This window comes from Rhizopus delemar, genomic scaffold, assembly GCF_000149305.1.
Source record: "Rhizopus delemar RA 99-880 supercont3.2 genomic scaffold, whole genome shotgun sequence".
NCBI lineage: Eukaryota > Fungi > Mucoromycota > Mucoromycetes > Mucorales > Rhizopodaceae > Rhizopus > Rhizopus delemar.
Window position 1 is genome coordinate 5,034,429 of NW_027137828.1, and position 13,409 is coordinate 5,047,837.

General features: G+C 37.8%; 4 protein-coding genes across 4 annotated transcripts; 3 read left to right on the plus strand and 1 right to left on the minus strand.

The window, feature by feature from the left end:
• Positions 1 to 274: 274 nt before the first annotated feature.
• RO3G_04189 (uncharacterized protein) lies at positions 275 to 1,849 on the plus strand (the record flags this gene model as incomplete). The annotated part of the gene is made up of 1 exon (XM_067658779.1): positions 275 to 1,849. One exon carries the CDS (start codon positions 275 to 277, stop codon positions 1,847 to 1,849), a length of 1,575 nt encoding a protein of 524 aa, XP_067514880.1.
• Positions 1,850 to 4,650: 2,801 nt separating this feature from the next.
• On the plus strand, positions 4,651 to 5,120 carry RO3G_04190 (uncharacterized protein; the record flags this gene model as incomplete). Its single annotated transcript, XM_067658780.1, has 3 exons — positions 4,651 to 4,714; positions 4,869 to 4,912; positions 4,986 to 5,120. The coding sequence occupies 3 exons, from the start codon at positions 4,651 to 4,653 to the stop codon at positions 5,118 to 5,120; spliced, it is 243 nt and encodes an 80-aa protein (XP_067514881.1).
• Positions 5,121 to 6,023: 903 nt separating this feature from the next.
• Positions 6,024 to 6,266, minus strand: RO3G_04191 (uncharacterized protein; the record flags this gene model as incomplete). Its single annotated transcript, XM_067658781.1, has 1 exon — positions 6,024 to 6,266. The coding sequence occupies one exon, from the start codon at positions 6,264 to 6,266 to the stop codon at positions 6,024 to 6,026; it is 243 nt and encodes an 80-aa protein (XP_067514882.1).
• A 1,712-nt stretch (positions 6,267 to 7,978) lies between these two features.
• RO3G_04192 (uncharacterized protein) lies at positions 7,979 to 13,164 on the plus strand (the record flags this gene model as incomplete). Its single annotated transcript, XM_067658782.1, has 7 exons — positions 7,979 to 7,998; positions 8,202 to 8,270; positions 8,325 to 8,351; positions 8,403 to 8,473; positions 8,539 to 8,984; positions 9,053 to 12,999; positions 13,116 to 13,164. 7 exons carry the CDS (start codon positions 7,979 to 7,981, stop codon positions 13,162 to 13,164), a joined length of 4,629 nt encoding a protein of 1,542 aa, XP_067514883.1.
• Between the last annotated feature and the right edge of the window lie 245 nt (positions 13,165 to 13,409).

The window sequence follows — 13,409 nt, forward strand, 5'->3', positions numbered from 1 at the left end:
TAAAAAGAAGCACAAGTACAACATTGAGTTCCGTTCAAGCGATGCATAGCTTTTTATCTGAGAAAAAAAGAAAAAAAAGAAAAAAGAAAAAAGAAAAAAGAGAGACAAATGACGAATAGATTAAGCGCTTTTTTTACTGCGAGTGGTTTTGATTGAAATTTGTTTACGAGCTTCCTTGTTACTACTATTTATATCAAAAAAGTATAAAAGCTTTAGAGTTCTTTTTTTAGTATTCTTTTTTTTTTCTTTTAAAAAAATATTATACTTTCTTCCTATGAACATTATTTCGTACAGTATCTGCCTTTGCTTAGCTTTTACGCTTTCTCAAGCAGCTACCGTACAGTTTAATGTGGTTTGTCCAGGCTCAAAAAGTGTTCAAGTAAACGTGAATGGTGCTTCAATCAACCTACAGCCTGTGAGCCCTACTGTTCCTTTATACACTGGATCTGTTGAAGTCGGCAGCGCAACAGACTACAAGTACATTTGTGATTCAAATGCAGAAGGCTTTACTCGTCAATTAGAGTCTGGTGCAACACGTACGTTCAATGAATTCTTTGGCAGGCCAATCACGTATGCCAATATACCTGTGCTCCCTCGACCTTTGGACAATGGCAAGCAGTGGAAGCGTGCAGATGAGAATCCTGATCTCTTTGATACCAATTACATACCTACTATATTTGTCACTGGTAGACCAAATGATATGAATACCTTGGTAAGAAAGGTCCCCAAAAAGAAATTTATTGTCGAGTTGACAATGATCGGAAAAGATTATTACAAGACCTTTCAAAATGTCAAGTTCAGTATTACAGGTGCTGGTAAAAGCCATAATCCTGCCAAGCAATCCTGGCGATGGACATTTGCTGAAGGCGACTTTATAGACAATCGAAACAACTTCAAGATTCGACATATGGAAGAAGATCCTACACAGATGCGAGAGAAGCTCTATGCTGATTGTCTTCGATCCATGGGTACTTATGCTAATCAAGCTAACATGGTCCGTCTATACATCAATGGTGAAGGGTATGGTACATTTAATATGCTTGATGATATACCAAAGTACTCTTATATTCGTGCCAACTTTTATGCTGGTAATCCTCCTGCTCAAATGGGCCCTCTTTATGGTGGTGCAACTGGTTCTGGTTTCCAACTGCTAAATAAGGATGAATACACAATGTTCAAGGCCAATAAGAAATCACCTGAAGGTACTGAGGCTATCTATTCGTTAGCAAAAGCCTTCCATGACCTCAATCTGACAGATGATGCGGCAGTACAAAAGTTTGAAGAAGAAGTGTTTGATATTGACCAATTCCTTCGTTTTATGGTCTTTGAGTACCTTGCTGGTCATTGGGATGGTTATTGGCAAGAACAAACTAATGATGGTGCATATAAAGATTATACAAACAACAAATGGTATTATCTTGGTCAAGATTATGATGCCACATTTGGTGTCAACTTGGCAACAGATGTCCTGCGCTATTCCTACAAGACATACCCTCAAAAGTTCGCAGATGGCGTACTTATCAATGGCTTTCTCAAAAATGAAAAACTGAATGAGCGATTTGAATCTTACATTGTTGACACTGTTAAAACTCTTTTTAATAACAGAACACTCGGTGAACATATCACGGCTTATCATGAATTCCTTGCACCTGATCTCAAATGGGATCGCTCTATCAAGCAAAGATCACCTGGACCATCTTATGGATGGACTTACAAGCAAACATATGAAAATATGTTTATTGGAGTGGATTCACCCAATCATAATGGGGGTGGGGCTGCGTATGGTCTTACGGAATGGATTGATAAAAAATCAAAATTCGTTGCTAGAGATTTGAAGTTTACTATATAATACTTGTATGAATAAAACCACAAAGTTACAATGCTACTTTATCTAAAAACAGAAAGACGTATTAAAGAAGGTTGCTTTTATTAATGAAGTACAATAGCTTTCAACCATTACCTCTGTGACATAATTTTTTTTTTCCTTTTTTTTTTGTCCGATTTATAATATGAGTATTAAAAACGAGAGGCTTTTAATATTAACCATGTATTGCAATAAGGATTCCTACAAGTTTGCTTGATTATAAAGCAGATAGATAGACATATATATGTGTTTTAGTATTTAAAAGCTTGTCTTAAACATATAATAAAAACTGTCCTTTAATACAACCCATTGTTAGATACATCCTTTTTCTCAAACCGTGACGAAGCTACAGCCCTAATTATTTATTATAAAAAGATCAAATCATACTAATCAATTATATTCATGTAAAAAATGTTGCAAAGAGCACTTAGCCTTTGCAAAATTTCTATGAGAAAGGGGAAAGTAGATGGTTTTTTATATTGTCTTTCGGGCATAATATCATTTTGATTAAAATCATTTCTTATTCTTTGTTATGGAATATGTGTTAACAAAGCCAACGGCTAAACATAATTATGAATGGGTCAATAAATGGATAAAACTAAATGAACATGAGATACTCTATAATATACTTAAAAGAAAGGGGGTTTTTTTTTTTTTTTTTTTTTTTTTTTTTTTATTATATTTTATTAAATGGCGGTTTTAAGTGTAATCAATTTGCGCTTTGTTCTTTTAATAGAATTAAAAATAGATATTGTATCATTGCCCTATATCATATTTTTTCTACGAAAAACAGTCAAGGAAAAATAGTAAATGAGAAGGGCGAGGTTGCTATGGATTGGGAAGAAAATGTAGAACCTTTCAATTTAAGCATAATTACAACATTAAGCCAACACAATAAAATGCAAGAAGAGGAACAAAGGCAATTTAATGAAAACATGTAAAAAATTGATGAGAAATTCAAAAAATTGAAAGAAAACGACTTTAAAAGAATTAACAAAGCCTATTCAGCTGATCAAAAGATATTTTTTCTATATTATTTGAAAATTAAGCTATATAGAGCTACTGGGCAGACGTGAACTAAAAGACTCGAAGAAAAACCTAAATGGAACATCTTTGAAAAACAGACAAACCATGATAGAAGAAAGCTGGCATGCTTGAATGGCAAGTACAAAAAATATATTGTCAATTATATCAGCAAAATTTCTAGGCCAACTGTTCCTGATTTAGCTGTGTTTGACAAACAGCTTTGAAAATTTTAGCTTGAAGGACACAAGTGCCAGGAAGCTTGTTACTGAAGAGTGTGTCTTCATTTTTAAGTGAGTGCCAATCATGCATTGGCTATAAATGATAGGGACTACTTTGCCAATTGTGATTTGGTGGGTGAATCAGGATTCAATATCAATATGATACTAGTGTATGCTTAGGTAGAGAACGGCCAACCAGCAATTACTGAAACAGCTACGACAAGAGCTATCGCTCAACTGTGTTTAGCGCCATCTCCACTTTTGGAGTAATTGGTATGGAATTGAGGCAGCCTGCTGCGTCAAAAAAGATCAAAGTTGATGCGGGCAAAAGTAAACGTGCTCTACCAAAGAAAAAAGCACCAAAAGGCACTACTACTGGGCATTATTTAAAGTTCATTGAAAAGAATTTGCACAGGTTGGATAAAAATCCATCAATGAAAAACTTTTATATTGTAATAAATAATGCTCTTAGCCACAGTTTAGATGAAATTGGAAACTTGATCACTGTGAGAGGTTACAGATATATCTACGTTTTCCCTTACTCACCTGAATTAAAACCCATTGAGAAATTTTGGTCGGTTGTAAAAAATAGTGTTAGACGTAGCAGATTTAAGGAAGCAGAGGTTTGTAACAATGTTCCTGTCAGTCATTTCAGAGTTTTTATAAAGTATTCTGTTCGTTAGTTTCAGAAATATCTTAATAAGGAGCTTCTTTAATAGACCTTCTTTTTAGTTTCATGGTCTTGTTTACAGTTGGTGCACTTCAAAGGACGGTTTTTAAATTACCAGTTCCTTAAACAACCCTACATTGCAGCAGTCATATTTTTTGGTTTACCAATTACCTGATATACTTTTACTGACAACAATTTATCAAATGTTGTCCTCTTCATCTATCAACATTTTTCAATACCTTTTTGTTCAAAAAAGCGCTCCTGAATATGCTAATGAATCTTTGGCCAATATCCTAGTTTATAGACAAAATATAATTTGTCACTTGGTTTATCAATGTTGCTATTTATTATGCCAATTGTATCAAATGCCAGACTTATATTCATAAGAGAAATGCTACTGATGTTTCCCACATGTCCGAAGAGGTATTGAAAGCTTGATATTGCCGAAGGAGACGCATTGCTCCCTCTACCATAAACAAGGAGAAATACATTTCATTGTTACTTTTTTTGTCATCGGTCTTAAAAGAATGATTCAAAAGCCACTCTGGTCAGTTCGGTTTGCAACGGTAAGACATACACTGTTACCGAGCTTTGTTCTATTATTTTGAGGGTTTCAATTAACTAAGGTTTTGATATTAGGAGGGACCAGGCTCTTTAAGTAGACAAAGAGGACAAACAAAAAAATCAAAAGGATGATGAAAGAAGAAATTTGGGCAAAATTCCTGATGCTATTTTGAACCTGAACAAAGATGACCTACCATTTGCTCTAATTGAGGTGAGCAGCCCACCCAGCCAACTTAACCACCAGCATTTTGTCGAAGTCAAAATAAAGTTAGCAAAGCACTTAATCAAGTTTAAAATAAATCAGAAAAATGATCAAGTCTAGAGATGGAGGCTTGTATGAGCATATCAAACTTTTTGGTATCCAAGTGTACTGTAAGTATTATGTTATTGGTATTGACCTAAAATATCTTGTCTAACTACTTTAATAGTAAACAAAATGCATATTTACCATCTATGCCAGGCAAGTCGAGGAATCTACGTCTTTGAAAGCGTCCTGTCATTCGACTTAGCCTGCCTCCTGGATTAGCTTTAATTTTTTATATCAAGGCTGTTGAAGAATCTATGATAAAGGTTCGTACTGAAGCGCATGATTTATTGTTTTTGTAGTCCAACTCCTAATAAGAACGCATTTTGTTAATAATAGAATCTTGTTGCTGATAACATGTTATCAGTTGACAATTATTTGAACAGAGATTCTGGTGATGACTCTTCTGACGATTTAGATGGTTCTCGCAATACTGTCAATGTTTCATCAAAGAATCAAGACAAAAAAAAATGAGCTTTATAAGTTTAACATAGTATATAACAAGAAATTGTATGTAATTCATATAAAAATTGCGTTTTTAATGCTTTACGTCTATCATTTACTTCTTAGTGGTTTGATTATGCTTTGTTATTTCTTCTGTACAAAATAACAAGGGTAGACAAAGACGAGATTCGAATTGCTCTTGAAAGGATATTAAACTAATCCTTTCAATACTGAGACTCTAATGCCCTTGTTAAATCAATGCCGATAAGTACAAAGCAATTCTTCGAAGTAATAGCCTTTATGTAAAAGTATTTTAGTTCAAAAAATAAAATGACTGTTCTAGAAATCAGAGCGTAACACTCAAGCCAAATAAAGAATAAAGGCTGAAGAAAAAGAGGCTGTCTAAAGAACTGGATTACCATATATAGTATCGGTGAAGAAAAATACATAGTTGGCATATGTGTATGACGGTATTTTGCTTTTAAAGTTAACCTTTCAAGCAGAAGAAATCCAATTCATAAAAGTCACCTTTTCTTATAAGTCAAGCCAGAATACTCTGATAAAGCGGATTTTATATGCTTTCATTTTGTCCTTTGATTAATAGTGTTTTACCTGGAAATATATACATAATGTAATACTAGCGTTCTGTAGATCTATTTCGACCAAGTAAGTTATATATCACATTGTTCCATGATTTGAAAGAAAACTGATAAGTAACTCTAAAGATGATAAATAAATGAAAAAGTATATAAATATATAGATGATCTTTATCAAATATACAATACACTGCATTGTCAAGCATAGCCTGTTTACGTTTTGCAAGCAGCGTTATAGAACATAAACTTTTAATATTGCTTATTAAGAGTACATTCTTATCGTTTAATTTTATAAGTTTTTAGGAATTTACCAAGTGCTCAACTTGAATAAATGAGTTCAGCTTCTGACAGTACAAAATGGGTCTTCGCTTTGGCTTTTCTTGTAGTGTAAAGAACTTCGATAGGTAGTCTGTTTTGTGACGAAGATACCTCTGTCATTCCACTGTCCAGAAACTTCTGAATTGCCAAATTGATGTGGTATTGGTCTTTGGCTGCTATTTTCTTTATCTAGTTTCTCTAAGGAACTGGTCATTGAGCAACCTGTATCTTGCATCATTGTTGAATGACTGATGTCGGTCATGGGTGTGTCGTTATTGATTTCCAGTGGTCGTGAAACCTGTTAAGTCGACCTCCGGAAAGTATTCTATTGGATGGTATATTGAAGTCTGGTGTTGATGATAATTTCCGCTGTCGAGACATCGTTGTTGACCGGGTAATTAGCATGGGTGGCACCAATATTACTCGTGAGAATTGAATTTGTTGGCGGTTTTTAATTGTTTTGGGAACTGTAATTGCTGTAGGAGATTGAGAGCCTACGTCCGCATCCCTCAAAGAAGTTTTTCCATTCGTGAAAAACCTCTTCCTCTACAATAATTGTTTCCATGTTGATAGTGTCCTCCTCTGACCCCATAAGAGTTGGGACTTGCTGCTGGTAGTTTGCTTCATTGTATTGTTCGATAAATTCGAGACTGAATACGGCTCATTTGCCCGAGCCTTTTATTTCCAAATGCTTAAGGCTAACTGAAGATTTGAGTGCCTTGATTGTATAGTCTTTGGCTTCAGCGTTATGGTGTCTTGCTTGCGCTAAGGCAAAGACTGCAAGTCGTTTGGCACTTTCAATGATTTCTCCAGAACTTGTCTGGTTTTGTCGTGATAAAGTTCCTCTTCACTGAGTGCGTTGAGTTGTTTGAATATTTCTGTGGCTGCTCTGCTTTGGGTTCGGATGATCTCTGATCCTTTGTAAATGGCGTTGATCGCTAGTGTTGTGTCCATTGAATAGTTTTTGGGCTTCAGTAGGAGAGGCTTGTTGATTTCTTCTCCCACTGTCCATTCATCGTAATGATATTTACTGAGATCATGTTTGTATCATTTGAAATTCACTTTGAGCTGATGTTGCATATTCTCTTCCAGACTGAAAGAAATGTCCAAAAGACAATGACCTTTTTTCTCAGACATGTTGGGTTACTGCTTTTTCCTCATTTCGGAATCTTTGGAAGAGTTGAGATTTCTTCCTCTGTGTAAGGTCGTTATTCATTAGGGTTGATATTATCATGCATACGTAGTCCACGATACGTGGCTTAAAAGATATGAAGAATAAAGAGATTATTATTTTAATATTATTATATATTTGGTAAAATAAAGTGTGGCTCAGAGAGCATGTATTACATTGGAGTCAACTGGGATTAGGAACGACAAACAACCACCCTTTGGGCTTGCGCCAACTGTAAGATGTATTTCACGCAAATTGATCACACTCAAATCTGTCGTTTGATAAATGAAAAAACGCCATTTAATATTTTTATTTCACATTGTCTGACCAGAACCAAAAGGCTATTTATCGCGTAGGCACCGTATAATTTTCTCTCTGATCTGCTTCAGACGAAAATGATGTATAATTGGACATTATGCGCTTCTTGAGGCTTAAATTATTCATGAATAAAATTCTTGTTTAAACATATATTTTCCTCTTTTCACTGTTGTAATTTTTTAAAAAATGTATAAAAAAAGAGCGACATGCAGAGCTCAAGATAACGACACACACTTTTGATAAAAACGACGACTCATCTTGGAATATTGTACAGGTTTTTGGTTTTAATTTAGTAAAAAAAAAAAAAGAGAGAATTTAGAGGCGGCATTTTTCAATTATGATTTGTATCTTTTTTCTCTCTCTTCTTTTTTTTTTTTACCCCTTTTTTGTTCCCCTTTTTATTTCACAGTGAAACATAGCATAGTCAATAACAAAATAATTATTAATAAATACAACATTTTTTTATATAAAACACTAATTTCAACATGACATCAACAGCAGTGAGGTACATTAACTCATCATCTCTTTGCTTCATTTCAACTCACCCCCCTTTTTTTTCTCTCCTTAATATAGAGTTGGTTTGCGTGTTAGACCATTAACTCAAAAAGAACAACTAGCAAATTGTACAGAGTGCATAAGCTTTATACCCAATGAACCTCAAGTCCTCGTTGGTACTGATAAGTCATTTACCTATGATTATGTATTTAGCAATGAAACACAGCAACAAGAAGTATATGAAAAAGCAGCTGCACCTTTATTAGAAAAATTTGTTGAAGGGTAAAAAATAAACTTTACAAAAAAGTCAGTGCGATATTTACAACAATTAATTAGGTTTAATGCAACTATTCTTGCTTACGGGTAACTACGTCATTTTTATTCAAGCTTCCCAACTAAATTTATTTTTTCTAGTCAAACTGGCTCAGGTAAAACATTCAGTATGGGTACAGGGTTAGAAGCTACTGTGAATCCCGAACATGAAGGTAACTGTGCACAAACCTTTCCTCGCCTTTAGTCCTTTTTCTCATCTATTGTACAACTTTGACAGGCATTGTACCACGTTGCATCGTTGACCTCTTCCGAAAATTACATGAGCAATCCGAGTCCAATGAAGGGTTTAAATACGAAGTTTATGTTTCCTTTTTGGAGCTATATAATGAGGAATTGATTGACTTACTCAATCCTCATACAGCCATGAAGAAAAAAGGCACTTTACCAGCTAATGTCGTACCTATCGAAGTGACTATTCGTGAGGATATCGCCGGCAATATTTATTGGAGTGGCGTCAAGGAGGAGCTTTGTCAGAGTCCTAAAGAACTCCTGTCGTTTTTAGCAAAGGGCTCTCTTTGTCGTACCACAGGCTCAACTGACATGAACACTGTCTCTTCACGGTCTCATGCTGTCTTTTCAGTCATTTTAAAGCACCAAAAATCAGCTGATGAACCTTCTGTGACAAGTAAATTTCATTTTGTCGACTTGGCTGGTTCTGAAAGAGTAAGCTATTTGTGTACACATACACTCACTAGACCCTCTTATCACTAATCGCACGAAAACCTTTTTAGTTAAAACGAACGAATGCTCAAGGAGATCGAGCCAAGGAAGGTATCTCGATCAATTCGGGTTTGTTGGCCCTTGGTAATGTCATCTCTGCTTTAGGTGATGAATCTCGAAAGACAACACATGTTCCTTATCGCGACAGTAAACTGACTCGATTACTGCAAGATTCCTTGGGTGGCAACAGTCAAACACTGATGCTTGCTTGTGTCTCCCCCGCCGATTCTAATTTTATGGAAACACTTAATACACTCAAGTACGCTAATCGAGCAAGAAACATAAAAAATCGAGTGACAATCAACCAAGACTTTGCAGGCTCATCTATCGAAGTCAATCAGCTCAGGGCTCAGCTAGCCCGTCTTCGTATGGAGCTTGCTTCAGTTAGGGCAGAGGCTGCTGTCTCGGGTGGCAATACATCTTTTGGTTCAGACCACGAAACGCGCACGTTACGAGCCGAGGTGACACGATTGCGTGGCCGTATCCAAGACATGTCAACCACCATCATTCAGCTCACAAGCGAACGTGATACGATGATCATGGAGCGTGAGTTGGGTGAGTTTATGAATGATCAAGGAAATAAGGCACAAGGTGATGTACCACTAGGCTCCAGTCCAGTTAAAACGCATCCATTGGTCGCACAATACCAAAAGACCATTCAGGATCTCACCAATGAGCTCTCTGATACGCGTGATCGATTGGCCTTTGTTGAAAGTACGAAGGCAGCCAGCATGCCTGTCATGACCCCCATCTCATTCTCTAGCACCACAAGCACACTTTACCCCGAACAGCGTCGACGCAACAATGGCAGCCATATGACCCATACCCGATTCAAACGAAAGAAATACCCTAAAAATACAAGTTCCAGCACGACCCTTATGGCGGCTCGTAAGACCAACAAGTTCTCTGTCAAGAGATCACCCATCCTCTCTCGATCATCCAGTCTTCGAACATCACAAAAAAAAGTTAGTCGCAAGTTACGACAACAGAGCTATCAAGAAGATGATGAAGGTTACGTGAATGAGGATGACTATTTACTTGAAGACGAAATCAAACAAAGCATTGCAAAGGCCAAAGCTGAAATACAAAAAGGCATGGAAGTATTGGACTTGCTCAAGCCCATGGAAGAAGCCGCACAATCTTGGGAAGAGGAGTTAGAGGTGTTTGAGAAGGCAGAGAGGGCCATGTATGAAAAGGCAAGTCAGATGGAGCGCTCTGATTCAGATGAAGGCCATTATACACTAACTTCAGCATCACCTGTTGAACAACTTGAGATTGAAGCTCTCTCGGTTCCCTTTTGGGACTCCCAAGTGTCCAAAAAGAGACTGTCCAGTTTGGATGATGGGATGGACGCAATCTCTACTGGATCCACTACGGCTGATTCTATTCTTTCAGGAGAACAGCAACAAGATAAGCCTAACCCACAGTTGGCCCGTATGCTTTATCAAATTCAATCCGATATTCGTGTGAAGGAAGAATTAGTAACACATCTTGAGAAGACAGAGACAAAATATGCCTTCATGCGTCGTAAATTTGATGAAAAGATCGAACACCTTCACCATCAATTAGTTGGACTTCAAGCAGAACGTGATCAAGCAATGACCAAGACCAAGCAATCTTTTGCCTCCAATGCTTCTCATCGAACTGATATCAATGTACAGTTAAAGGAAAAGCAGCAATTGCTAGAAACACGGCATGCCTATGAAAATAAGATGAAACAGCTCGTGACTGAGATCAATGAACTCAAACGAAACTATAATCGTACAGTGGCCAACATGCAGTCTACCAAGAATCAGCAGGAGACCTTGCTAAGAACATTGAGAGTTAATGTGGAAACGCTCAAGGTTGAAAAGAAGCGGATGATCAAGAGAATGAAGCAAGAAACCGAACGTGTGAGAGAACAGATGGCCATTCAGGAGCGCAAGATATCCAAGTTGCAGCGACAGCACTCAGAGGTTAGCCATGCCCGTCAACGACTTCAACGCGAACATGAAGTTCAAAAGGCGGCCTTGAAGCGACGTGATAAAGAGATGCTGATCAGCCAGAATCAGATCAAGGCATTGACAAACCTGGTCAAAAAGGCTGTGCGTGAAGGCGGCACGTTGGACGATCAGCTGTTGAGCAAAGTGTCTCATATCATTGGCGGTAGCTTTGCTGTAGTGGCTCGCCGTGGAGGTATGCAAGCCTTGCCTGGCTATCGTCCCCCTCGGAGACGTAAGAATCCTATTCCTACTGAAGTTCGTGTGGCTCGCAAGAAGCAATTGCTTGACAAGATGCTGTATCAGTACATTCAAGGCAAGCAAGCGATTGTCGAAATGGAACAGCTCTTGTTCAGAAGAGAACGACTTGCGGCAGAAAAGATTGAACTTATTGAGGAACGCAAGAATATCTTTATGGCTGAAAGAGAAACCTCTGAACTCACCGGTCAACCGATGGACACACTTGCTATTGACTTGGCCGATGAACGTATTGATTTGATTGAAGCTGAGATTTCTTATCTCTCTGCTAGAATAAGAACGCTGCAATCAGAAGCTGCTGGAGCGATTGATGAAGTGCAAGCACATTCTCCAGAAGCAGGCAAGCAGAATTCCAGCGAAAGGCGTAAGGTAACCTTTGCTGATGATATCGTTACTGATCCTCTTCCAAACGATGAATGGGCTGATGTGGATACCTTGGAAGAACAATACAATGTGCCTGCGAATGCAGCCCCTGAGCTTGTATATGACGCTACCATCAAGCTCCTCAAATCTCTGGAAATAGATGAATGTCGCCATATTACTGAAGCATTGGTGGATGATATATTTAACTCTCGCATGGGCGAATGCAGTCGCCAGATGACAATGCAAAACCTTGAAAAGACCGTACAAGATTTACGTCGAACTTTGATTGTCATGAAGCGTGCAGCTATTGCAACAACGGTAGAAAATGAACGCAGGATCAGAAAACTAGAAGAACGCTCAAAGGGGTATCAACAAAGATCAGATCGAATGGATACAAAGATTGAGGATTACATTATGAACAGTGGCAACACGATATTTGACAAAATTTATGAAGATGGTCTTCGAGGTCTGCTCGGTACGCCTGAACCTGAATACCTCACGAACGATTCACCTGATGATGCCTCTACATCGACCTCAAGCTATGAAAGAAGAAGTAGTATACAATCAGAGGGGCTCATGCCACCCCCTTCTCCTCTCACCCTACCAGCCTATACAAATCACAGCATGTCTAGACCTGCTACCGGTGCAGGTATTCGACCACCTGTCAGCTTGACCGAAAAGGGAAGCAATGCTATGCGTGTCAATGGCGGTTATCCCGGACGAGAATCAACACCTTCTCCTGATCGTTTCTACAACATGATTCAAAAGCGTCTTTCTTGGCAACAGCGTTCAGGCGGATCTGAATCACCAATTCATATGAGTCTGACAAATCCTGCTGAATTTGCTCGCTATGCTGCTGATCGAGAATCCTCTACTTCATCCATTCGAAGCAACCATCTGCGTCGTGCCTCTTTACAATCGGACTATTCCTCATCCCAGAGCTCATACAACAATACCGTTTCCTCTCAAAATTCCTTGATGCGAAAGCGTTCTCTTTCTGTACTTCAGCAACAGCCACAACCTCCTCTACAGGCTCAGCATTTGCTTCAACGTAGACGTACCTCACTTCGTGAACTATCACTCAAGGGAACTCAACCGTCTTCATCCATGTTACCCAGCAATCTTTCACCAGAGTATGATTATGAGTATGGTGTGATGATGATGTCACCTAGTGCGTCGTTGCAAAGAATGCCTCCACCGCTTTTGAAACGCCACTCACTTGCCAGCTCTTCTACAATCGATCGTTCTGGTACACCTACCACAGGCAATGTATTTGCGCGTCTATCTCAGACACCGACAAGAGCTTCACAGGCCAAGATATCACATCGACACAGTAGCAGTAGTATGGATGAGTTAAGGTTAAAGTGGGAACATGAACGTACCCCGAGTGCTATGAGTGGTGCTTATCAAGATGAATGATACCGCTATTTGTAATTTATTTCTTTTTACTTTTACACCATTTTAATTTATAAAGAAAAATTGTTTATTCATCGTCATCAAATTCTTGTCTGTCCATAGAGTAAATATTTAATAAACAGTTGGATGCTACAACAGCAAATATGCGTCTCTTAGGAAGCCCATTGCATCCTAATTTTACATCAATCATATTGTTTAATGTAATACTTCTCTTAAACTAAAAAAAAAAGTGGTTCTAACAAAATTACTGAGCTTTCATCGTTTATATTTACCTGAACATCTTGGGAATCGAATGCTTTGGTTATCAAATCTTTAAATTCGATTTGATCAAGTGGAACTGTATATAAATTAG